The 24,878-nt window shown below is 37.0% G+C and overlaps 1 protein-coding gene across 4 annotated transcripts in view; it reads left to right on the forward strand.

Annotated features, from left to right (window-relative positions):
• IMMP2L (inner mitochondrial membrane peptidase subunit 2) overlaps positions 1-24,878 on the forward strand; it is an 855,652-nt gene that overhangs the window by 647,813 nt on the left and 182,961 nt on the right. For all 4 annotated transcript variants that reach the window (XM_059396560.1, XM_059396561.1, XM_059396558.1 and 1 more), the window contains one exon: positions 2,241-2,343. In XM_059396560.1, the coding sequence (XP_059252543.1) occupies positions 2,241-2,343 (103 nt within the window). The remainder of the gene's footprint in view (positions 1-2,240; positions 2,344-24,878) is intronic.

Genomic DNA, 24,878 nt, shown 5'->3' on the forward strand with positions numbered 1-24,878 from the left:
AAAATAAGGCATTATAAGAGGCTAGAAAATGATGGGACGTTGGGTGTATTCAGATTTTTTAGGTAAGATGGTCAATGCAAGGAAATGTGTAACTGTCACTGGTAATTTTATAATACTGTCATTTTCTATCGCAAGTATCTTGACTCCCTGGTTCATATGACATTGAAACTGAATCTGAGTTTTATATCAGTCTTCTTGTTTCCAGAAGAATATGTTTGACTTAACATCTACCATTTCATTACAGAGATGGTTTTATGCTGGTTTTGTTTCATAATTCTGCTTGAAGAGACAAAATGAGTAATTGTTTTCTTTCTAAATATCCAAAATAACCAGCATAATAAGGTGAACAAATGTTTGGACTTAATAGGAAAGTGTGCCTTGCTAACAATTAAGTAAAAGGGTCTTCTCTGGTCATTAACACTTGATGTGGGATATTAGTTCTTAGAGACAATCTCATGATAAAAGCAGTAGTGATGTCAAGAACTAATTGACAGATTTTAATTGAAGAACTCTTGTATTACAGAGTATATGATGGTGAGATGTGTTCAACTTGTTTTCGCTTTTCTTTAGAAAGCTGAAACTCTTCTTCCCAGTAGTAATTAAAAATAAACGGCAGTCATTAACTTACTGTGGGCTTCTAATGGCCACAACATTGCTTCCTTGCATGAATGATTTACTGATTTCAAGCAAAGTAATTCAACACTGAAGTTATCTTGAAAATTAAAAACCATTCTAGATAATGAATAGTTTTAATTTCTATAGCACCAATTTATGTGTAGACTTCTTCTTCTTCTTCTTTTTTTTTTTAATGCATTCTTCTGGACACATACAGCTTCCTAACTAACAAAAATGGTCTGAAAGGGATTCTATACCAAAGAATAGCTCACAAACCTCAGTGTCTATGCTTAGTTCTGTAGACTTAAGGTGACATTCACTCATTCATTCATTCAACCAACATTTATGGAGAAGCTTTTTTAGGCTAGGCATTTTCCCAAATGCTTTGGGAAGTAAAAAACAAAACAAAACAAAACAAAAAGTCTCTGTCCTCAGAATTTATTATTATAGAATTGGTTAATATTTTATTCTAATCTTGTTCCTTTTATTAAATTGGTTGTATCATAATTTATTTAACCATTCCCATGTTGTAGAATATTTAGGAAATATGTATATGATATTAAAAAGCTTGTGTTAAAAAAAAAAAAAAAAAAAGCTTGTGTTGAGGATGTGAGGGAGATCTGGCTGCGATATCTGTCACCGCATTGATCGCCAGGGTCGATTCAGCTGATCTGGCTGGCTAGGCAGGTGTCCCTTTCCTCCCTCGCTGCTCCCTCCTGACAAGTGCTACTTGCTCTGTGGAAGAGGAGGACCTTTCCCAATAGAGGAGCACTGTTCTTTGGTCAAGGGTATGAGATTCCCCTGCTAAAACCTGCAAAGGAGCTGCCCAGGTCCATTTGTAGAACGTAAGGTAGTTAAGCTTCCAAGACTCCAGACACATCCAAATAGGGCACTGCATGTGGCAGTCTGCCTGTCTTTTAAAAAAAAAGTTTGCGTTGAATATTCCTGATAATAAATATTTATTCACATTTCTCATTATTTCTTTGGAATAGATTTCTACAAAACAGTGTAATAATTAGGTTAAAGGCATGTACATTTTAGTCTCTTCACAAATTTGATGAAAATCAGTCCCAAATTGCAAAATAGGAAAAAAGGTTGTATCATTTTATATTGCCACCAACACTGTATGAGATAGCCTTTCCTTATTCCATTTCCTTGTCAACCTTAAGAATATACAATGTTCCTGGGGACCTGGGTGACTTGTCAGTTGAGCATATAACTTTTGATTTTTGCTCAGGTCATGATCTCTGGGTCCTGGGATGGAACCTTGCGTTGGCTCCACACTCTGTAGGGAGTCTGTTTGAGGATTCTCTCTCATTTTCCCTCTGTCCCCCCAATAGTATTTGGTGCTTCTGCTTTATATTTTACCAACCTTTTTACCTAGAGAAAAGTGAAAAAAAAAAAGTGAGAAAAGTAAAAAGTGAAAAAAAAAATACTGTGCATAGGTTTTACAAGGTCCTAACCCAATGTTACTTAAAAAAGAAGTTATAGAGTAGCTTCATGGTTCATCTGTAATTATCTGTTGCATCTTTGCAACAGCATTTTTGCCCTTTATTTCTTTTTATGCTCAACTACTTATTCTTTCTGTTCTTATCTCAGTGGTTATGTATGTTGTTTATTTCTAGAACCATCGGACATAAAAATCGGTATGTCAAAGTTCCCCGGGGTCACATCTGGGTTGAAGGTGATCATCACGGACACAGTTTTGACAGTAATTCTTTTGGGCCGGTAAGTCAACTTGTTGCATGCTAATAATTGGATACACATAAGAACAAACTTATGTCAGGTGGGTTGCTCAGGTAATCCAGCTAAGACTGTGAATTGTGTAGTGAAGCAGTTTATATTTGAAAAGTTCCTTTTTAAAAAAAAAACATATATATATATATATATATATATTATTTATTTATTTGATATACAGAGATCACAAGTAGGCAGAGAGAGAGGAGGAAGCAGGCTCCCTGCTGAGCAGAGAGCCTGATGTGGGCTAGATCCCAGGACTCTGGGATCATGACCTGAGCCGAAGGCAGAGGCTTAACTCACTGAGCCACCCAGGTGCCCTGAAAAGTTCCTTTCAAATATTATATAAATAATATAAACTGTGAGGGGGTGAGTGTGTGTGTGTGTGTTTCATGGAAAAGAACTTAGATCCTTTAATAAAGTACTGAAGATGGTTTCCACTGGCTAACTAAATCCCAGTAGGAAGTTCTAGGTTTTTTTTTCTCCACAGAAACACTTTGTGCTTTATGTTTCCAGTTAGTGTTTAATAGATACAATGTGTAAAAGACCTATATGCATCAATTTTCTATATTTGTCAAAAATGCAGGTAAGTCCCATTTTGTTCACAATTAATAACAAATGCGCACACTCATTATGCCTTGTTTATATTCTATGAAATATGTGATTAAACTGATATTTTGTCATTGTTTTCATTTTGAATGCTTATGGAAGTTCTCTGTGAACTCCTGAAATAAAGCATCATATAAAGTGCAGAATATTTTAGTTAGTAGAAACTGACTTCTAGTTACCTAGGTCTGTTTAAAAACCTGGGTCTTGAGCTCATTAGATTTTTCTATAGCTAGACCCATCTATACTTGTTATGTATGTGTAAATTAATATCGAGCATGTTCAGCTATGTTTGCAAAAACGATCACCCCCCTGTTTTTGTCTAAAACTAAATAGTGGTCTATAAAACAATTTCTATCACGTATTATGAGTGAACACTATTATTGTCACTAGAGGAGCAGTCACATTGACTTACCTTTGGCTAAAAGAACAGTAAGAGAGGTGGGTTTGGATGGGTGTTATATGGATAAGTGGAAGAAAACTTTATATGAGATTACTCCTACTTCTTTTTGGAGGTAGGGTTTGCAGTGATGATAATAAAATCTTCTAAGGCCTTTTTTGCATTTTAAAGCAAAATTTTTGCTTTTAATTATTATAAAAATGCAATTTATTCTTCTTAGGGTATATCAAAGATGGGATGAACAGATTGGAAATGTTGTAGGTCATTTAGGGTGTAATAGAAGTGACTTGGGAAAAATTTTAGTAGCAACTTAAAAGTAAAAATAAATAATCTAAAAGAAGTTTTATTTCTCTCTCATCAATGAGATTAAATCTCTTGAGTGTATCGTGTTGTTGGCCAAATCCACATTAAAATTTTGGTTAACTTTGGTTTGGGTTTTAATTCAATAGGATATTGACTCTGAAATTAAGTGTTAAAATTATTGTGTTTTATTATCAGGTGTGTGGTGAATAATTAGGTACTCATAATAAAGTCCTGAAGTTTGAGATTGCTTTGTATTTTCTTTATGAATAAATAAAGCCAATACAATATTGCTTATATAACTAATATTATTGTCAATCTATCATACTCCGTATGCTTCTTACTTGGGAGAGAAAATGATAGAGTTGATAGCCAGAATACTGAGAATTGCCTATAACCCTCAGTGTAATGATCTTTAAAAGAAAGAGAAAGTGGGGCACCTGGGTGGCTCAGTTGGTTAAGCGTGGGACTCTTGAGTTTCCTCAGGTCATGATCTCAGGATCTTGAGACTGAGCCTACATTGGGCTCCTAGTGTAGAGTCTGCTTAAGATTCTCCCTCTACCCCTCCGTCTGCCCCTCCCCCTGCTCGAGTGCATGTACTCTCTCTCTAAAAATAGATAGATAAATGCATAAATAGAGAAAGTAAGAACCATTATGAAGGATCCCATTTGTTTATTATAATAAGAATCTACAGTATGCAAAACATTGACAGATAGATTGTGTGCAGCCTTTTAATGCCATTTGGCTAAAATTGTGTTTTTAAATGAAGTCTACTTGTTCAATATAATATGACTGGTACAAGATTCTGAGGCACAAAACCATTGTGAAATTTAGCAGTCGTTTTCCTTTCTTTTTAATTGTTATAAACAAACAAACATTAAGTCCCTTGGTTCATGGGGTGGGCTAAGCGATCAATGTCCATTCACTTAACTAGTTTTATTTTAATTTGTCAAAATTAAGTGAAGAACCTTTCTAGGATGAAGGAAAACATTTGTCATGTCCTGTATAAAGCTATTTGTATCTGATGAGTTACAGTAAATCTTTTTTTTTTTTTTTTTTTTACTTTTACAATGAACTCTTCTGTTTTGTGTACCAATAGCATTTATGACTAGGAAAATTATTAATATTGATGCTCCCAAGCACATCTTAAAAGGACAAAAGGGGAAACGAGTGAAATAAAATGCACAATCCTCATTTAAAGCTAAATTGTGATATTGTGAAATCACTGTGACAATAGAGTATAGAGTTTTCTTGCTGCATTTAAAAATATATATATTTCATTGATTTATTTGTTGTTTATTTATGTGAGAGAGTGAGATCATGAGTGGGGAGAGGGAGAGGGAAAGAGAGAATCTCAAGCAGACTCCACAATGAGCATGGAGAGCCAGACAGGGCTGGATCCCAGGATCATGACCTGAGCCAAAACTGAGTCAGGCACTTAACCAACTGAGCCACCCAGATGCCCCTCTGATTCATTCCATTTTTGATTAATAAATGGTTATTGGAATATTTTGGTGATTATTTTAAAGTTTTTATAATTCTAAAAAATAAAAAATAAGATTCGGTAATTCTTAAAAACTAAAATAATTCTGAATTTTAAAATTCATACATACTTGAAAATTATTATATTTTTCCAATAATTCTAAGTTGCATTTTTTGGTTATCATTCAGTGTACTTGAGGGTCATATGTAGAAGGTCCATCAGTAAGCTCTAGGCTTTCTGGATGGTTGATTCATTTCTCCCCTTGGAAGGAGGGAATGCATATGTTTTTGATGTAAACAATCCATCTTAGGGCAGCCAGGATTGTCTCTGATATGCTTATCTTGACTTTTTGGAAACTGGTTGAAGTCTTTATCCTTCATTTGCCTCCCAAATAATTAGAGAAATGTATCCATATAGTTTTACATGCTTTAACTCTTTAAATAATAATTATACTCTGTAATAGAATTTACCTAGTTTGTTTTAAATTTTGACCTACTAGAAATCATAATGGAGCTGACTCTTTCCGTATTCAGGTAGACTTTTGCTTGAAATCTAAAGAAGAATAAGAAAGAATGTCTCATTCTGGTGTTTTTCTACTTTGCTTTACTATTTCTTATTTATTCTTTAACATTTCAATTTGCTTTTCTGATTTGTTTTATTGCCACTCTATGGATGCTTTCAAGAGGGAATGAAATAGTTATGAGTAAAAGATGAATAATGGATTATGAATTTAAAGATAGCAATATTGATATAGCAATAGAGTACATACAGTAGAACAAGATTTAACAGCTATAATTTTAAATTATAGAGAATGACATTATAAAAAGAAACAGAAAATCAGATAATTTTGGTTATGGAACTCATCAATCAATTATCTTGTATGGGTCTACATTTCCTCATGTATAAAAGGAAGAGTTTTTTCTTCTCTGAATCCATCTTAAATAAATAAATAATAAAAGTATGTATTTTATCTCAATGAGTGATAAAATTTATTTAACTGTACTCCTATGATATATATAATCCAAAGACACATCATCACAATTTTAGTAAACATCCTTAACAACCTAAAATAAGAGAGTATCTAAAGTGTGGTTCATTCAGAGGTTGAAATATTGGGCAGTCATTAAAAATTATATTTGTGACATTCATGACATAATGTTCATGGTATTGTTTTAAGTAAAAGCATTATAGACCAAAATATACAACTTGTGTTAATTGTCTCCAGATGTTGACTATGGTTGATTCTTTTTTATATCTTTGTACTTTTTCTTTGTTTTAAGATTTGCAGCCAGTTTTTATTTTTATTTTTTATTTTTGTTTTTAATTTATTTGATAGAGAGAGACACAGAGAGAGAGAGGGAACACAAGCAGGGAGAGTGGGAGAGGGAGAAGCAGGCTTCCCGCCTAGCAGGAACCCAATGCTGGGCTCAATCCCAGGACCCTGGGATCATGACCTGAACTGAAGGCAGAACCTTAAGGACTGAGCCACACAGGTGCCCCTTTATTATTTTTATAATTAAAAAAAAAATAATTCTTTTAGAAAGTAAGATAAAGGCATTTAAAGTAAATGACTTCTAAGTTTCATTCTCACTCTTAAGTTTTATAAATATGTTGATGGTTTTATGACCGGCGGGAAAAATATCACATATATCACTAGGTAGGAAATGTTTCAATCATGAAAAATATCTCTGTGGACTATCTTCATGCTAAACCTCTTGAATACATCATCATAACACAAAGATAGAAAATGTCCTATCTTATAATATGGATTCCCTAAGGTATGACTTTAGCTTAGATTTCTAGTGTGAGAAAGAGCTTCTATAAATTTCCTCTAAAACTATGATAATTATCTAGAAGTGTTTTCCAGTTACGTTGTTTTACTGGGTTATAGATTAAAAGTATCTGATGACTCTGGTATTCTGGTATATGATTGCTTAGAATATTTGATAAGCTCTTCTTTTACCAATTCTTTTGTTCTATGAAATTAGTGTCTTTCTCTTTGCCATCCCTACTTCCATGTAGAAACTATTAAGACACTTTCTCCTGTAGCCATGTTGTTGTTTTTTGTAAGCACGCAGAAGTAACTGATTATCACCGATATTGATGAATTTTCTGCTTGCTTTAAAATGAAAGTGCATTGGGGCCCCTGGGTGGCTCAGTCTGTTAAGTGTCTGCCTTTGGCTCAGGTCATGATCACACCCCTGGGGTCCCTGTGTTGGGCTCCATGCTCATTAGAGAGTCTGCTTCTCCCTTTCCCTCTGCTCCTCCCTCTGCTCTTCCCCCTGCTCATGCTTTCTTTCTGTCTCTCAAAATAAGTAAAATCTTTTTTAAAAACTTAAAAATGAAAGCACATTAAAATCAAGTATTTGTGTGTATATATGCATAGTTGTGAATATTCACATAGTAATTTTTAACTATTTCAGATTCGCCGATTTTCGTCAGTTAAAAATGCATATGGCATTTCATTCTTTCATTTACTATATTCTTCTCAGTACTTATATTTGAAATATCCTCATTACTATTCATTCCTTGTTGGTGAAAACACAAAGGTGACTCCTGCCATGTCTTCCACTGGGTTCATACATTTTCTCTCTTTGAAGTTTTTCTTTCATTCCATCTAGCTCTAAGTCACAAGCCACTGAGATCCTCTCACTGTTTGCTAAATAGTGATTTCTTGTAAGGCATATATGTTATAATTCTAGTTACTTAGTATCTAAATCAAATAATTCATTTTTACTTCATTGAGCAAAGAACATTAGAAAAAGAACTTTGGGCTTAAACATTTCAAGGCAAAGATAACCTTTCCAGAAACGTATAAAAGTGTTTTGATTTTTGGGTTTGTGATCATAGTGTCACCTTGTGAACAATTTGTGTGCAGGTACCATGAAGCAGAACTGAACAATTTGGATGTAGAAACTATGCATGATATACTGCCTTTATCTGAGAAGGGAAACTGCAAGTTGTACTAAGTATGAATTCTTTTTAGTTCCAAGTCATTTGGAAAATGGCTAACCTAAGAAAATCATGGATACCTAATTAAATAAAATATTAACCCCCTAGAATGTTTCTTGAAGGAAATATACCAACAGGAAATTACAGTTTTAGAATAAATGAGGAGTAGAAATATTTCTTATTAATTAAGTGAACAGATTGTCTACAAATGATGATATATAAGCAATAATTGAAAGGAAGATTAAAATTCCATAGAATTTCCTTGAACCTAATGAAGATCAAGGTGTTTTACTTTTTAAAAAAAGGTAGTGAAGGGGTGCCTGGGTGGCTCAGTCGGTTAAGCATCTGCCTTCAGCTTAGGCCATGATCTGAGCCTTTGAGTCGGGCTCTCTGCCCTTTCCTCTGCCTGCTGCTTTGCCTGATTGTGCTCTCTCTGTCTCTCTGTCAAATGAATAAATAAAATCTTTTTTAAAAAAAATTGAAAAATTTTAAGAGCTAGTGAAAAAGTAAAGAAAATGAACAAAGTTTGTATTTTTACGTTATACAAGTCTTTCTGTTAAGTTGTCAAGGCACACTTTGAGCATCTATTATTTGTCCACATTTGATTTTGGCCTGGATTCTGTTGGCTAGAATGGACCAGGAGAAATGAGGATTGGCTGACGAGACATGGGCTGCTAGATTAGGTAGTACATGTGGAAAATGAACATTTTAAGAGGTTTACTATCTAGTCATGCCTGTTTTTAACTTTTCCTCTACACTACACATTTTTGGTAAAAGAGAAATACGGTATGTGATTAGGGCAGCAAAACAGGATTCTTGGAGATGCAAGAAAGCTGAAAGAAAGATAATAGGTAGGGACATTTTTATATTTTTGAGAGCACAGGACAAAGTGGGGAATTGTGATGGAATCTGGGGTTTACAATGTCCGGAGGTTCTAAGGACCGGGATCCAAGTCCTGCATAATAAGGAGCATGTTGAACTTGCGGGTCTCCCCAGACCTTTGGTCTCTGTCATCAGGGATGCACTGATGCCTGGAAGGAGAAGGGATGAGAGTCAACAGATACAACAATGACTGAATTACAACTCCAATTTCAAGGAAGGATCTCTAGGGATGAGGCAGACAATCAGGCAGACACATACAGTGTAAGAGGTGCTCCAAGTCGGGGCACGACGGGGCCTCTTAGAGGAGTGGATGTTTGTGTACTAAAAATCCAGAAGAGAGAAAAAAAAAAAACCCAGAAAATTTCCTAGGAGGATTTAGTAGAACAGAGTGTTCTGAAATCTGTGAAATAATAACTGGTAAAATCTCGTGTTGCATAAAACACTTTAGATGCTGCATGTTTTGTGAATGAAGTGGTTTAGGCTTGGAGTGCTTAATTGGTTTCAGCTGCATTGAAAACACTCGGCTTATACAATACAGAATAATCTAATGGACGCAGGAAAATGAATTGACATTTCATTTTATTTATTGTTGAAGTGTAGCACTTTGCTTGTGTAAGTTCTCTTGAGCAGCTAGAGTAACTTTTCTTTAAAATCAGCCATTTTCCAATAAAGAAGAAGGTCATTAGATTGTGTTGACAGGATCCAAATAAAGTGTTCTATTCACACTTTCTTTGAAACATGTTGCTTAAACTTTAATTGGTGATGTTTTCTTGTAGTACATGCTTTTGTTCATTTAAAAATTTTGTTAGGAACTAAAATAATCTATATTTTATAGAAAAATAATGATTCTTCAGTTTTGTAGCTTCACATGTTCCTTTGGTTGTTTCTCACAGTTCCCCTTAAACAATGCTGGAACGGAACAACTTCCCATTTTATTTAGAAATAATTTTCATTTGGCTGATGTCAACACAGGCATACATTTCATAAAAGTTCAAAGGCAGTTAAAGAAATGCCACTATCATTAAAATAACTGTATAACCAAAGATGGCCACGAGTCAGTAAAGAGCCCGTTGTCTGGAGGGATATTCAAAACGGAGAAAGGCCTGTACAACGAAAGACAAACAAAAATCCCTTGAGATTAGTATTACTTTTAGTTGGATTTGTTACTTGTACAGTTAGGACATCAAAATAAAATAGGATTTAAAAAAAGAGAGAGTATGGAAAGATGATGTCAACCAAAGATAGTGGTGAAGTAAATAATATCATCCTCTCATACACCCCACGGAGAACAGAGACAATCTGAGCTTCCATTTCTACCAAATCAAATTTTGCTTTCTGTCTTAATTATTCTGTTAGTGTGGAAATCATTTTCCACATGACTTCATTTTCAGATAGGAGAAATGTCAGCAGAATTGTCATTAGACTTCATTGCTATGGCAGATACCATTCCTTTGGGCTGTTTAGTTACAGAATTAAGCATGTTCATTTTATTAGAAATGTATATTTCCTGACAGTGGGTCAGGAGCCAAGATTTGGTGAAATCCATGCCGTGTTATTAATTTAGCAATTTTATAAGCTCTTAGAGTTTTTTAAAGTGGAATTGAAACCTTTATCTTATTATTTGTGAGGCATAATTGGTATTTGTCTGCATAACTGGTGTTTTCACAGAAAAATAAAATGGGAAATAGGAGGGGTCCAGAATAAGAAAAAAATCTGCTCTTGCCTAGTCTGGACAATAAAAGGAGAAAAAAAACCTGCTATTAAATATAGTGTGATTCAAAGTTTGAGATTGAATTTCTTCTTTCAGTGAATATCTACTTATAAAATATTTACTGGGTAAATTTTTGCTCTGTACTTCTCTAAATACACAAACAACAAAACTATGTAAATGACTGTCTTTTGACTGAGATTCTGGGAGATAAGTTTCTTTGGAAGTTTTAAATTTTCTTAAAGCTTATAAGATAATCTTAAAAAAATGACTGTGCTTTGTGTCAGCATCTTATTGGCTATATTTATTAAAATGACTTGAAATAATTAAAAGATCAGTTTGATTGTCAGTGACTGGTGTGATTTTTTTCTGTGTGATAGAACCATATACGGAGCTGATAATGAATCACAGTAACCACAGTTTTAGATATTATTGACAGGAAGACCCATGGGGGTTTGTGGTATATTAAAATTTGTCAAACTTGATGGATCCAGTGAGTGAAAGTACAGTTCTCTGATACAGTAGCCAGAATCGGAGCCGGGAGGCGTGTTCTACTGACGGGGCTTTGGAGACCCTGTGTCATTTGCACCCAGTAAATGATTCCCAGTCCAGCAACTCCTGGATAATTCTGCTCCAGCCCATCCTGTCACTAAGAATTGTTCTGAGAAGAGCTCTGATCACATCGTGCCACTTCTGAAAGCAGTTTCATCAGCCTACAGCACCTATCATAATTAATGAAGAAATATATTAGAAGTCTTTCCCTTTAAATCAGAAAGGAGGCAAGAAGGTCCAGCCCCACTGCTTCTTTTGAATGCTGCGCTAAAGGTCATTGCCAGCGCAGGTTAAGGCAAGAGAGAGAAATAAAGGATGTTGAGCTTGGAAAGGAGGGTTCCAAACTGTTTCCCCCCCTTTAGGATGTTATTATCTACTTAGAAAACCAAAGAAGGATCTGAAGAATTATCCAGACAGTCTTGCAAGTTTACTAGTAGGAGAGCTGTCACATACAATCATCAACCATGTGTAGACATCATCAACAAATAAAAAACATACCCTTAAAGAATTTTCCCTTTAAAATAGCAATAAAGAACTCAGGACAGTAGTTCCTTTTGGAAGAGGAGGGAGTGAATGTGATTGAGGAGGGGTGAACAGGGATAGCAAATTACTGGTACTGTCTTATCTCCTACATAGGGAGTAGGTAAATAGGTGCTAATGATGTTATGCTTTATGCCTTTTATGTTTGAAATATGATAGAATATTTTTACTATCTTTTAAATTTAAATTTTAGGTGGTTAACGTACAGTGCAATATTGGCTTCTGGAGTAGAATTCAGCAATTACTCACATACAACACCCAGTGCCCATTACAAGTGCCCTCCTTAATCCCCATCAGGCATGTAGCCCATCCCCCACCATCTGTACTCAGTTTGTACTCTGTAGTTAAGAAGTCGCTCACGACTTGTTTCCCTCTCTTCTTTTTTTTTCTTTTACCCCTTCCCATATGTTCATCTTTTTTCTTTCTTAAATTGCACATATGAGGAGCACCTGGGTGGCTCAGTGGGTAAAGCCTCTGCCTTCGGCTCAGGTCATGATCCCAGGGTCCTGGGATCGAGCCCCACATCGGGCTCTCTGCTCAGCAGGGAGCCTGCTTCCCTTCCTCTCTCTCTGCCTGCCTCTCTGCCTACTTGTGATCTCTTGTCTGTCAAATAAATAAATAAATAAATAAATAATTGCACATATGAGTGAAATCATATAGTATTGTCTTTCTCTAACTGACTTATTTCACTTAGTGTAATACACTCTAGCTCCATCCATATTGTTGCAAATGGCAAGATTTCATTCTTTCAATGGCTGAGCACTATTCCATTGTGTGTGTGTGTGTGTGTGTGTGTGTGTATCTATATCTATATCTGTCTCTATATCTATATATATCATCTGTATCCATTCATCAGTCAATGGACATTTGAGCTCTTTCCTTTATTTGGCTAATGTAGATGATGCTGCTATAAAGATCAGGGTCCATGTGTCCCTTCGAATCAGTATTTTGTATCCTTTGGGATGCCTACTATTGCAGTTGCTGGATGGTGGGGTAGTTCTATTTTAACATTTTGGAGAAATTCCATCTTGTTCTCCAGAATGGCTGCACCAGCTTGCATTCCCATCAACAGTACAGGAGGGTTCCCTTTCTCTGCATCCTTGCCAAGAGCTGTTGTTTCTTATGTTGTTAATTTTAGCCATTCTGACAAGTGTGAGATGGTATCTCATCATGGTTTTCATTTGTATTTCCCTGTTTATGAGTGAGGATATTTTTCATAACTACATAAACAAAAATATTAAAAGTTGGTATCAGTGGCTATACATCATATGGCAGTTTTCCTCCTAATATTTGTGGGTCTTCCAAAAATTTAAATGACTTTTTAGTGCCTCTTAAATGTGTATATTTGAAGTTCAGGATATAATATGCATGAAGCACAACACTGACTCTTTCTTTATGTGGACAACTATATAGAAATTAAACCCTTAACCAGTAAGTACACTTATGTTGATTTTTGTCTTCCATTTCAGCAAAATCACTGTGCTATTATAATACAGATTTTCACATAATTTGCATTGCATTTATAATAGTTATATAAAAGATTAAAATAATATTTAAACACATTTGCAGTGTAGAAAATCTGAATATATGTTTATCGAAATGTAGATGAAAGTAAATATAAACAATTAAAAAGTAACTTTTTTTGAAAATTTCCAAAAACAGTTTTGGAAAATATCAGAAGTTCCTTTTAAAAAAAACCAGCAAGATAATATGACTACCAACAAACAAACAAAAAAAATCAAAATTATTTGAATAAAACTAAATTTTTAAGTATTTTAAAAATCAGCTAAATCTTATATATTGTTATAAAAATAAGTGTATTTACTGGTTAAGGGTTTAATTTCTTCTCTACAGTTGTTCATGTAAAGAAAGCATCCAGTGTTGTGCTTCATGCACATGATATCCTAAACTACAAACATATACATTTAAGAGGCACTAAAAAGTCATTTAAATTTTTGTACAGGAGGGCAATAAGAAAGAAGAGGCATCTCAGGAAGACTGATTTGGGAAGATTATGAATGAAAGGTTAGATTGCAAACAGGCTGTTGGTAGAGAACACAATTATTGATGATAGCATTGGTTCAAGAGGGAGATGATTAGTCCCCAGACTAAGGTGACTGTGATAAAATATGAAGAAGGGGATTGATTTGAGGGTTCTTAGAAACCAAGAATTGATTGGATGCATGTTAGATTCTAAGGCCTGGAATTAGTTCACCATATGTGTTAGAGAAGTTCACCAGCTGAGATACTGAACTGCCTCGATGTTCACCTTTGATGATCAAACGTACAATTAAGCGTGAAGAGCATGAAGCATACCCATATATTTGTGATCCTTTTTATGTAGGCGACCAAAAGATGGAAGTGACAAAGCAATGCAGAGCACTAGCTGAGATGTTTCAGTGAGCAGTCTTGGCTACCTGATGAGAATTAGAGTGCCTCATCATGATTACATTTGCTCTCCCAGCCCTGGGAGGGATAATCGAGTTGTGGTCATGACTCATTAAAACTTACAGGCAAGTATTATTCTGTCAAAATTCTGTCCCCATACAGGTAGCATCCACGCCAGCTGAGGTACTACCCACCCATTTCACAGACCTTCTCTGTTCTTTCTCTAAAGTTCTCACATATTTTGTATTGCAAGAGGTGAAGGCAATTCCTAGAAATGTGAAGGCAAATGAGAAGGAAATATATTTTGTAAAAGCAAATATTTTTATTGTCAAACTGGCTGACAGAAAAGCAAGTTTAAAAAAAATTTCCTTGCAGGGTTCCCCCGTGGCTCAGTCCATTAAGCACCCAACTCCTGATGATGGGTCGGGAGGTGATCTCAGGGTCCTGAGTTGGAGTCCCGCGTTTGGCTCTGCACTAGGCATGGAACCTGCTTTCGCTCTGCCCCACCCCACCCCACCCATGCACTATCACTCTCTTTAAAAAAACAAAACAAAACAAAACAAAACAAAAACACTTTCCATTTTTATTACTATTTAAAATTCTTAAGATATAAATATATATATTTCAAATTTAAAGTATTTTTTTAAGATTTTTATTTATTTATTTCATAGACAGAGAGAGATCACAAGTAGGCAGAGAGGCAGGCAGAGAGAGAGGAAGGGAAGCAGGCTCCCTGCTGAGCAGAGAGCCCGATGTGGGGCTCGATCCCAGGACCCTGAGATCATGAGCTGAGCTGAAGGCAGAGGCTTAAACCACTGAGCCACCCAGGTGCCCCTCAAAATTTAAAGTATTTTTAAAAAGAGAAAAAAATTACCCATTTTGCTGATGGAATGATGCAGAATATCCACACTGATACTTCATAAGAAGTTTAAATAAATTTTCAAGAGTAAGTTCTTCTTTGATTTTATTATAGTCATATAATACTTCTCTATATTTGAATTTGAAAAAAAAAATCACCAAACTTTATCTTCAGTCTTTTTCCCTGTGGATGAAACTACTCTTTGATTACAGGAAATTCCCTCTATAGCCTTTATATATTTCACATAACAATAATGTTAATGTGAAATTTTATTATTTGTCTCTATACTCTCTCATTACCCCTGTCTCACTCCTCATTCCTTTGGAGTTCATTATCCATGATATCTTTTTTTTTTTAAATCTCACCAAAGGAAACTTGGTATTTAGTTTTAAGAACGATTATGAATAAGATATTCCTTTATGGAAGGGACTTAAATAGGATATGCCTGTGTATGAGGCTATTATCCTGAATTGATATATTGTTATCCTTTAGTTTCAGGAAGATTGCCCTTCTAATAAAATTATTTTCCATATTCTCTGTTTTTAATTCCTCAAAGTCTCCAATGTGGCCATGGAGACTGTTATCATGACCCTTTGATTAGTGTATCTGTTCAAACATGCTTTTCTATAACCTCAGTCCAGTTTAAAAATAAACCAGCCAAAAACATCATGAGTCATGGAAGGCAGAGTCATTTTCAAATGCACGAGAAATACATTCTGTATATTCTTCATGCTTAATTGAAAGTAAACTGGGCCTAGAATAAATTATAGTATCTTCAAAGCTCATCATACATTTCATGGTCCTAGCCCCTGATTTCTCTTACTCCACAATATAGTCCCTTCTTCTTCCTTAGGAGGCTGATCTCTTTTGCTCTCAAAATTCTCTTTCTTTGCCCTGCTCCCAAAGGAGGAAATCTAGTAACGTTCACAGAGCGAGTTACTTTTAACTTCTTGTAAATGTAGCGTGAACGTAGCTCTCATCCACTCAGCATCATCATAAAAATTAAAACAAACAAACAATAAAACCATAGATATCAACTAGTGGGCAGTGGAATTATTTGTGTGGTTATACTCCCTCAAAGTATCACAAGGGCCCCTCCCTGGTTTCTGAAGGCAATGGTGAATATGCTTTGAGAATGTTTTGAACTGTGAGAGCTAAAGCCTCATGCTGACCGGATGCCTGTCTCCCCCATCTCAAGGCCTTCAGAAGCTGTGGGGAAGTCCAATCCCATGGCCATGGATCTGGACAGCTTCCCAGTTTGAGTGAGAGGAGAGGGGATAATGGGACCTCTGGCTCGCAATCTGTAGGGTCAGTTTGGGTTATATGCCAGTCCTGAACCAGTTAACACCAAAGTCTAAAGGAGAAAGGACTATGATTGGCCCAGTTTGAGTCAGGCGTGCACCCTGGAACAATTATTGTAAGGTAAGGGGTGGAACACTCTGGTAACTGTAGTTTACCTGCAGACCAACGAGTATGGCTGGGGATAAGGGTATATAAAACACTTGGCAGCTCCTGTTTGGTTGATGCTGACACAGAGAAAGGGCTGGTTGATCCCAGCTTCTACAGGGTGCTGGGCAGATGAAAGAATATACCACGCTACCATATAATAGAAAGTAGGAAGCATACGTGCTGTAACAGAGACAGAGACAAAACAATCCAAAGTTCATAGAAGTGGTTATTTCCAGCAGGAAAGGCTTCCCGGAGTTCAACTAAAGGCAGAAGGCAAATAAGCAAAAGCAGGGAGGGCCCAGTGCATTCTGGCATACATGGTGGGTATTTGAGCAATCTTCTGTAGGTAGAGAAGTTCAGCTGTGGGAAGGGCAAAGTCTGACGTCATGACTAAGGACCTTGAATATCACACAAAGAAGCCTGGACATTGGCCTGTGGGCCATGAAGCACCCAGCAAGCTTTTGAGCCTAGTAGAGAAATGATTAGAACAGCAAGTGAGGAGCTACATCTGGCAGTGTTGTGTAAAATGAGTTGGAGAATGAAGAAACACAAGGTGAAAATCCTAAACCTACGGAATCCTACCATATAATCCACAGTTAATGATCAGACTCCAGTCTACTAGAAAACACTTGGGTAGCTTATTAGAATTGCAAATGTCTAGACCTGGCACTTGAAGGTTTTGGGATATAAGAGTGAAACAGGGCTTTGGGGTTTCCTTTCTTCTTTCTTTTCTTCCTTCCTTCCCTTCTTTCTTTTTTTCAAGCACCAGGGATCCGATGGATGTGGCAAAAGCATTAAGAAATGCTGATCTTGAGAAGTAATTTGGAGAATCAATTTAAGACTTACTTGAATCTCAAAGAACCCTTGTTCACCCTTGCAACTTGCTGAGCTTTCTGAGTTCTGGAAGTCAGTCCTGGCCTTGGTGTAATATACAGAGCCATGCAGAAGGTTGAAGGTAGAAGGCTCACTTCTCTCTACAATCTACGTGGGCTCTGTTTCATGTGGTGCCGTCTCTCTGTGGATAAGTCAACTAGAAATTTTACAGCATGACTCACCCGAAGAATAGCATTGAGTTCTGCAGTTACAGTGGGGGAGCAGTGCCAGAAAAGATTAATGTATTCTGTTTTAAGACTAAGTGTGATTATTTTACATGGCTTCAAGATTCTGTTCTCCACTTGCAACCTATGCAAATTCAAATTCAGTGCAATTTAAATGACAAAGGGTGATTGGGGCTGTTTAACACAGGGGAGATTGGTATTAATCATCTGGTTTTGGGCAGTTTTTCTCTGGAAAGAGGGAGGAGTGGTCAGTACTTCCATAGAAATGGAGTATTTGTAGATTTTATGTGGCTATTTTTTTTTAAGTAATTATGTCTTTTTGAAAATCTCCTTTGGTCTCCTGAATTAGGAGCAATACCATGGTTATCTCGTGCTGATAAATTCTAAGATCCAAATTTTGATTGATTTCATATGTGTGCCAGACAGTATTTTTTAAAAAATTCTATTGTTAAGTCATTCTTAGATGCTATCTATGTATGTCTCACTTTAATTTATTTAAGATTAAAAGCTACTAAATTTCTGAAGCTGTGGTAGGATTTTCTTCTTATCCTCTTCTTTTTCCTTTTCACCATTCTACCTTTTCTTCCATAATTTCCAAAATTGCAGCTCAGCTAGATGGCTAGGCTTTGAAAAGCTAATTCATTCACTTGACTCAGGGTTTGTGAGGGTTACTTTCCTGTTGCAAAACCAGTGATGGTTTCCATGTATTTATCTGATTCAACCTTTCAGCAGTATTCGATATGGTTGACCACTTCCTCTTTAAAACATTTTGAGATTTTTTATTTTTCCTCCCCTTAGTTTCCTTGAACCTGGACAACCAGCCACTGTTTCTAGGCCTCTCTTGCATTTCCACATTTCTCTGCCAGGCCTATAAATTCGGCATGCTCCTTAGCTCTGCCCTGGACTTTAATCTCTATTTAAAGCTCTCCCTAAGAAAATCGACCCCATGTCTTTCAGTGATGCTCTTATGCACTGGTGCTCAGATTTAGATCTACGGGTGATATCAGACTTGGATGTTTGATGAGCGTCTCAAAGTGAATGTGTCTACAATGAAGCTTCTTCTCTTCCCACTCCTGTCTTCTTTCCTCAAACTTCCCCCACTTCAGTAGAGGGCATCACCATCCACCCAGTTACACAAGCCAACCAGTGAGGAGGCCTCTTTGAGGTCTCACTTTGTATTACTCCCAACTGCAGCCCACCATCAAGGCCTATCAGCTCCTCCACCATCATATATTTCAAACCCATCTGTTTTCTTCCATCTGCTCTGATGCCTCCCTAAGTCAAGGCATTGGCAGATCTCCCTGTAATAGCCTCCCAACTGGCCTATAGACTTCCCTCCTCAAATCTTCTCAATTCCATTGTCTAGATTGTGGTTTAGGTCATCATCCCCTCAAACAGGTCCCTCTCCTAAATGAAACAAATTGATGGCTTTCTGTTGCTATTTGAATGAAAAACCTCCCTCACTAAGTTTTCTCTGACTCATTTGGCTATGGCCTTTAGGGGCCTCATACATGTGGTCCCTGCATATTTTCTCTTCCCTGTGCTGGCACTGCTCCAGTCTTTTTTCGGTTTAGACCTTGAGCAAGCCAAGGTCTTCTGCCCTAGATAACTCTTCTTTCTTGAATTTCCTTCTCTTAGGTTTTTATAATAGCTGGCTCCCTCTCTTCCCTACTTCAAAAGATTTGTCTATGTACCCATTATAAAATAGAACACACACACATACATACCTCTGCCATTATTATCATTACTGTTACTTTTTTCACAGTTTTTTAAAAAAAGATTTTATTTATTTATTTGAGACGAGAGATAGAGAGGAAGGATGGGTAGGGGGAGGGCAGAGAGAGAGAAGGAGAAGCAGGCTCCCCGCTGACCAGAGAGCCCAACACGGGGCTTAATCCCAGGACCCTGAGATCATGACCTGAGCTGAAGGCAAAATACTTAACCCATTGAGCCACCCAGGACCCTTTTCTTCATAATTCTTATCACTATCTTACATTTCATTTATTTATTTACTTTCTTTTTTATTTTATCTCTTCCAATAGAAATTAATCTTCATGAGGTCAGAGACCTTGTCTTTCCGGGTTCATACAGTAAAACAGTGCCTAGTTCATAACAGGTACTTAGTATATATTTTTAGAATGGATAAGTGACTTTTGTTCTCTAATGAGCTTAGCTCTACACACACACACACACACACACACACAGTGGTTTATAATTCAGCCATAAGAAAGAAGATATTCCTGCCATTTAGGACAACATGGATGGAACTTGAGGGTGTTATGCTAAGTAACATAAGCCAGACAGAAAAAGACAGATACTGCATGGTATCACTTATATGTGAAATCTAAAAAAAAGTCAAACTTCATAGAAACTCAAAGTAGAAAAGTGGTTGCCAGGCACGCGGGGTTGAGGAAATAGGGAGATGTTGGTAAAAGTTAAAGGATACAAACTATTACCTATAAGATGATTAAGGCCTGAGGATCTCAGGTATCACTGGTGACTGTAGTTAAATATATATATATATATATATATATATATATATATATATATTATATAGATGGGAGGAATACTCTCACAATACTTACATATATGAAATCACCACAGTGTGTACCTTAAATATCTTACAATTGTATTTGTCAATTGTTACATGATCAAGCTGGAAAAATTTTTAAAAAATAGAAAAGACAATGGGGAAAAATAAAGTAAAGCTAAATTAAATAAGTATTTGCTCTTAAACACGCATGCTCTGGAGCGCTTGGGTGGCTCAGTTGGTTAAGTGTCTGCCTTCAGCTCAGGTCATGATCCCAGGGTCTTGGGACCAAGCCCCACATCAGGCTCTCTGCTCAGCGCAAAGCCTGCTTCCCCTCTCCCACTCTCCCTCCTTGTGTTTCCTCTTTTGCTGTGTCTTTCTCTGTCAAGTAAATAAATAAAATCTTTTAAAAAATTACTTATTTAATAATCAAAGAAGCTGATCAAAGAAAAAAAAAAAAAAAAGAAACAGATGATAATGATTCGATCAAAAGCAGATAGGACGAGGAGAAACAGGACCAAGGAAGGATTTCTTGTAGGTGGCACACAGGGCTTTTCTAATAGGTCAGTGGACCAGGCTAGCTGAGACCTGGAAGTGGGGCAGAGTAGAAATCGGGTGATAGGAATCTATCGCACCACCAGAAAACTAACTTCCTCATCTGGAGGGTCAGCAGTGGGACTTTAAGATACTGGTGCTCTCAGGGTATCACTGGGTTGGGAGGAAGGCACAGGACAACCTGACATCTAGGGGTACATAAAATCTCCCTAGGAGGGCAGAAAGGATGGAGCCAAAGCTTGTGATTCCATTCTGAAGCTTTCTCAACAGAATCCTTTGAGCCATGCTAAAATCTTACAGCAATGTTTTTCAAAGTTTAGGGTATATCAGGAAGACCTGGGGATGGTAGTGAAACATGGAGATTTCCTGGCCTCTTTGAAATCCTGTTTTAGACAGACTTGTGTGGGTCTTGGGAAGCAGCATTTTAGCAAGTATTTGCCAAATCGAACTAAGGCCGCTGTAATGCAAGGTCAGGCCATGCCTTGATAAACACTGGCTTATAGAAGCCCATAGTTCTATCTGTTCTCACATAGCATTTAAACAGAGTTCAATACTATTGGGAATGCTGAAGTTTGTGTGTGTGTGTTTGGAATTGTTGGTTATGTAGGTATAGTGGAACTCCAGACCCATCTCATTCTAAGGATTCAGGGTTCTCATTTTTACTACACTTACACATATTCTGCCTTTTTTTTTTTTGCTTAGTTGAATTTTGTACAATGTAATTAGTTTCAGATAATTTACAAATTATTTGAATTTGCAGAATCAGACTTTAAATTGGGAAATTAGAAGGGACAAATGGGAGAGTATGTTAATTAAATATGTATTTTCTCTTATTAGAAGCTTTAATGGCCCTACATATAATTGCTTCTACCCAACATAATTTTCCTGAACTCAGGGAGCAGAATTTCCACTATTTAGTATTTACTTAATCAGTTCATGTATGACCAAGAAGAAACTATTTTTTTTAAGATTTATTTATTCATTTGAGAGAGCGAGCAGGAGCAGGAGGGGCAGAGGAAGAGGAAGAGAGGATCTTAAGCAAGCTCCATGCCTAGTGCAGAGCCCAACATGGGGTTCAATTTCATGACCCTGAGACCATGATCTGAGCCCAAACCTGGAGTTAGACGTGTCACCAACTGTACCACCCAGGAGCCCCTGAAGAGACTATTTAAATTGTAAAAAAAAAAAGGGCAAAATGATTGCATTCCCTAGAGAAAAACCTTCTTGCCTTAGAAAAACTTAGAGCTTTCTTTTCCAAGTGAATGTTAAAGTAATTAGAGGCTTCCCTGCTCCTTTTTCCCCCAGAAATTTTGTTCCTTTTTTCAGACGTTTCTTTCTGCATTCAGATCAAGAACTGTTAAAACTTGGCTATTTTCCAGAATAAGACATTGATTAGATTGCAGAAAGAATAATGGGGATAGGCTAGTTGATTCAAGGAAAATTGCATGTGTAAAAAGCACCAAATACAGTGTTTAGTGATGTATTCTGTGCATCACAATTACTCATTTAAAAAGACAGTGGCTGACTGACTCCTTGTATAAACAAAGCAGTGCTTGCCCTATGCCACTTCATATATTTTACTGTGAGAGGTTTCTGGAAATGGAAATGTCTTAGTAATCTTTGTGTCTCTTCTTTTTGCCGACACCAAAGCCTCACACTCAAAGGCTTAATGAATGTCTAGATTTGACAAGGGCAGCTTGGAATACAGTATGCAATAACTGTGCTGTGATTCGAGCCCACCTAGCCCCTGGGCCCACATTTGATGATCAAAATTATGACCCGATAATCTCCTAGATGGCTGATATACTTGGGGTGATTGATTTTGGTTCCTGTGGCCTAACTAGCTCAGAGACTTGTCTTGATCCAGCATAGTTACTATTGCTGTAATTACTGAATCTACAAATTTCATGCCTCTTGTTTCAAACAGGAAAAAAAAAAAAAAAAAAAAAAGAGGGGGAAGGCTAGGGGAATAAGAAAAAACAAACAAATCTTTAGCCAAAATAATATACACCAGGTGTTCTTTTTCTCGGCTTGATTTAGTTAGTCTTGCTCATCTGAAACCTCATGCTTGTCTCTATCACTGAATTTTAAAGCTGGTTACACATTTTTTTTTTAACGCCCAAGAACTTTATATTCAAAATAAAAGGAACTTTAGAGAAAAACTTTACAGTCTGAGTTTGTGTGTCTTTGAAGGTCAGCTGCTTTTAGTTAATTGCTCTCTTTTGTTACTTGGTGTGTTGATTGTTTTCCTCTGGAGCCAAAAGGGGGCGGAGTGGGGGGCTGTCGTTCCTAAGGGGCAGGGGTTGACAGAGCAGAGCAGGGGAGGGGCAGGGGACTGTCAGCATCAGAAACCTCAACAGGAGGATAATGAGTTTAGGCATTTCAGAAGCCAACCAGCTTCAGATAATGGCACTGAAGTATAGTCATGCTTATTTTTGAAATATAAGAGCTTGAGGCTCACCTACTAAAATAAGAAGCTTTCAAACAGAAGCCTGGAGGAATCTGGATTGGTGGTTGCTTTCACATGCCTGGGACTAGCATTGCCATTCAACTTGATCCAAAGTGAAATCTAGAGATGGAGGCAAAGAGAAGATACACAGAGACAGTTAAACTCACAGAAACTTGTTTTTTTTTAAAAAAATGGTAAGGGTTTTGTTTTGTTTTGTTTTGTTTTGTTTTTCTGGTAATAATTGTGGTCTTCTTTCTCTTTCATCTCTGCCATACACACATGCATTATTTTATTACTCATACATATTATTGTAGAAGAGTTTTAAGAAGTGCCCTGTCACTGCTATGGCCTGAATTGTGTCTTCTCATAATTCATATGTTGAAGCCTCAGCCCCCAGTGTGATTCCATCTGTAGTTAGGGCCTCTAGGAGGTAGCTGGGTTTACATGAGGTCATGAGAGTAGGACCTTCGTGAATGGACTAGCACCCTGATTAATAATGAGAAGCTAGAGCTCTCTCTGCCATGGGAGGGCACATGAAGAAGGCAGTCATTTGCAAGCCAGAAAGAGAGCTGTCATCAGAGACTGACCACAATGGTACCCTGGTCGCTAACTTCCAGCATCTAGGTCTGTGGGAAAATGGGTTTCTCTTGTTGAGGGCACCCAGTCTATGGTATTTTGTTAAGCCCACCTGAGCAGACTAATACACTCACATACTAATAATTACTTACCGTAGAAATGGATTATGTGGTAGGGAGTATGTGAATAAAAAGATCTCACCTAAATAAAATTTTCTTTTAGCCATCAGTGTACACAGAAGGGTAATATCTATCTATCTATCTTTCTTTCTTTCTTTCTTTTCTTCTTCTTCTTCTTCTTCTTCTTTTTCTTCTTCTTCTTCTTCTTCTTCTTCGGTGTATGAAAATTTATCATTGTGTTAGTAGTTGGTAACTGTGGTTTGAGGTTCATTTCATTTATTCTGGCTTCTTGGAGCATTTTGTAAAATCCTGCCCTGGCTGGTGTATACAGCAGAGCAGGCAGCTACATGCCGGTGGTTTGATTTAGGGAACACTGAAATCTCCTAAGAGCTGCTCCATAGATGTGAAATGCTCAGGATTTGAGATTCATTCCTTTAGGTTTAAGGCTTTAAGGAAACCCTTGGTAAAATGTCAATATTCCTCAAAGCATAATAAGTTGTATCTTTGCTATTATTTTTTTCAGCATGAAGTAATCTTTAGGATTGGCAAATTGCTATTTTAGAAAGAAGAGTTAAGCTACTGAGGGAGAGGAGATTAGAGTAGGGAGATTGCACAGTGAGGGCACATGACAGGGGTGTTGGGGAGAAGAGTACTCCACGGGAGAGCGCAGGTGGCAGAGGGAGAGCTGAGGGCCCCACGCACCTGGAATGTGCCCGGAGGAGAAGGTCCTCTGCCCTCTCCTCTCCGCTCTGTGGCTCAGACAGTCCCCCTCTCTCTGCCATTACGCTGTAATCTGGATATTCTGAAACTACCACCTCTGTGGGATTTTTTTTTTTTTTTTTAAATCCTTGCTGCCATCTCTACAACTCAGTACCAGGTCAGTATATGACCTTTATACTGACCCATATACTGACCCTTACATGGTGCTTATCCCCGTTTCCCTTTCTGTCACCGAGACATCTTACTGAAATTAATGGTTTCCATCTTTGCTTCTCTTTACCCAATGAGAAATTACCCAAAGTGTGGTAACAGCAAAAAGCCTGAAACTCCAACCAAAACAATAAATAGATCCTCGTGGTTAAGGATTTGTGATCAGGTTTTGCAACTGAAAAAAAAAAAA

This window comes from Mustela nigripes, chromosome 4, assembly GCF_022355385.1.
Source record: "Mustela nigripes isolate SB6536 chromosome 4, MUSNIG.SB6536, whole genome shotgun sequence".
In the NCBI taxonomy this organism is placed as follows: domain Eukaryota; kingdom Metazoa; phylum Chordata; class Mammalia; order Carnivora; family Mustelidae; genus Mustela; species Mustela nigripes.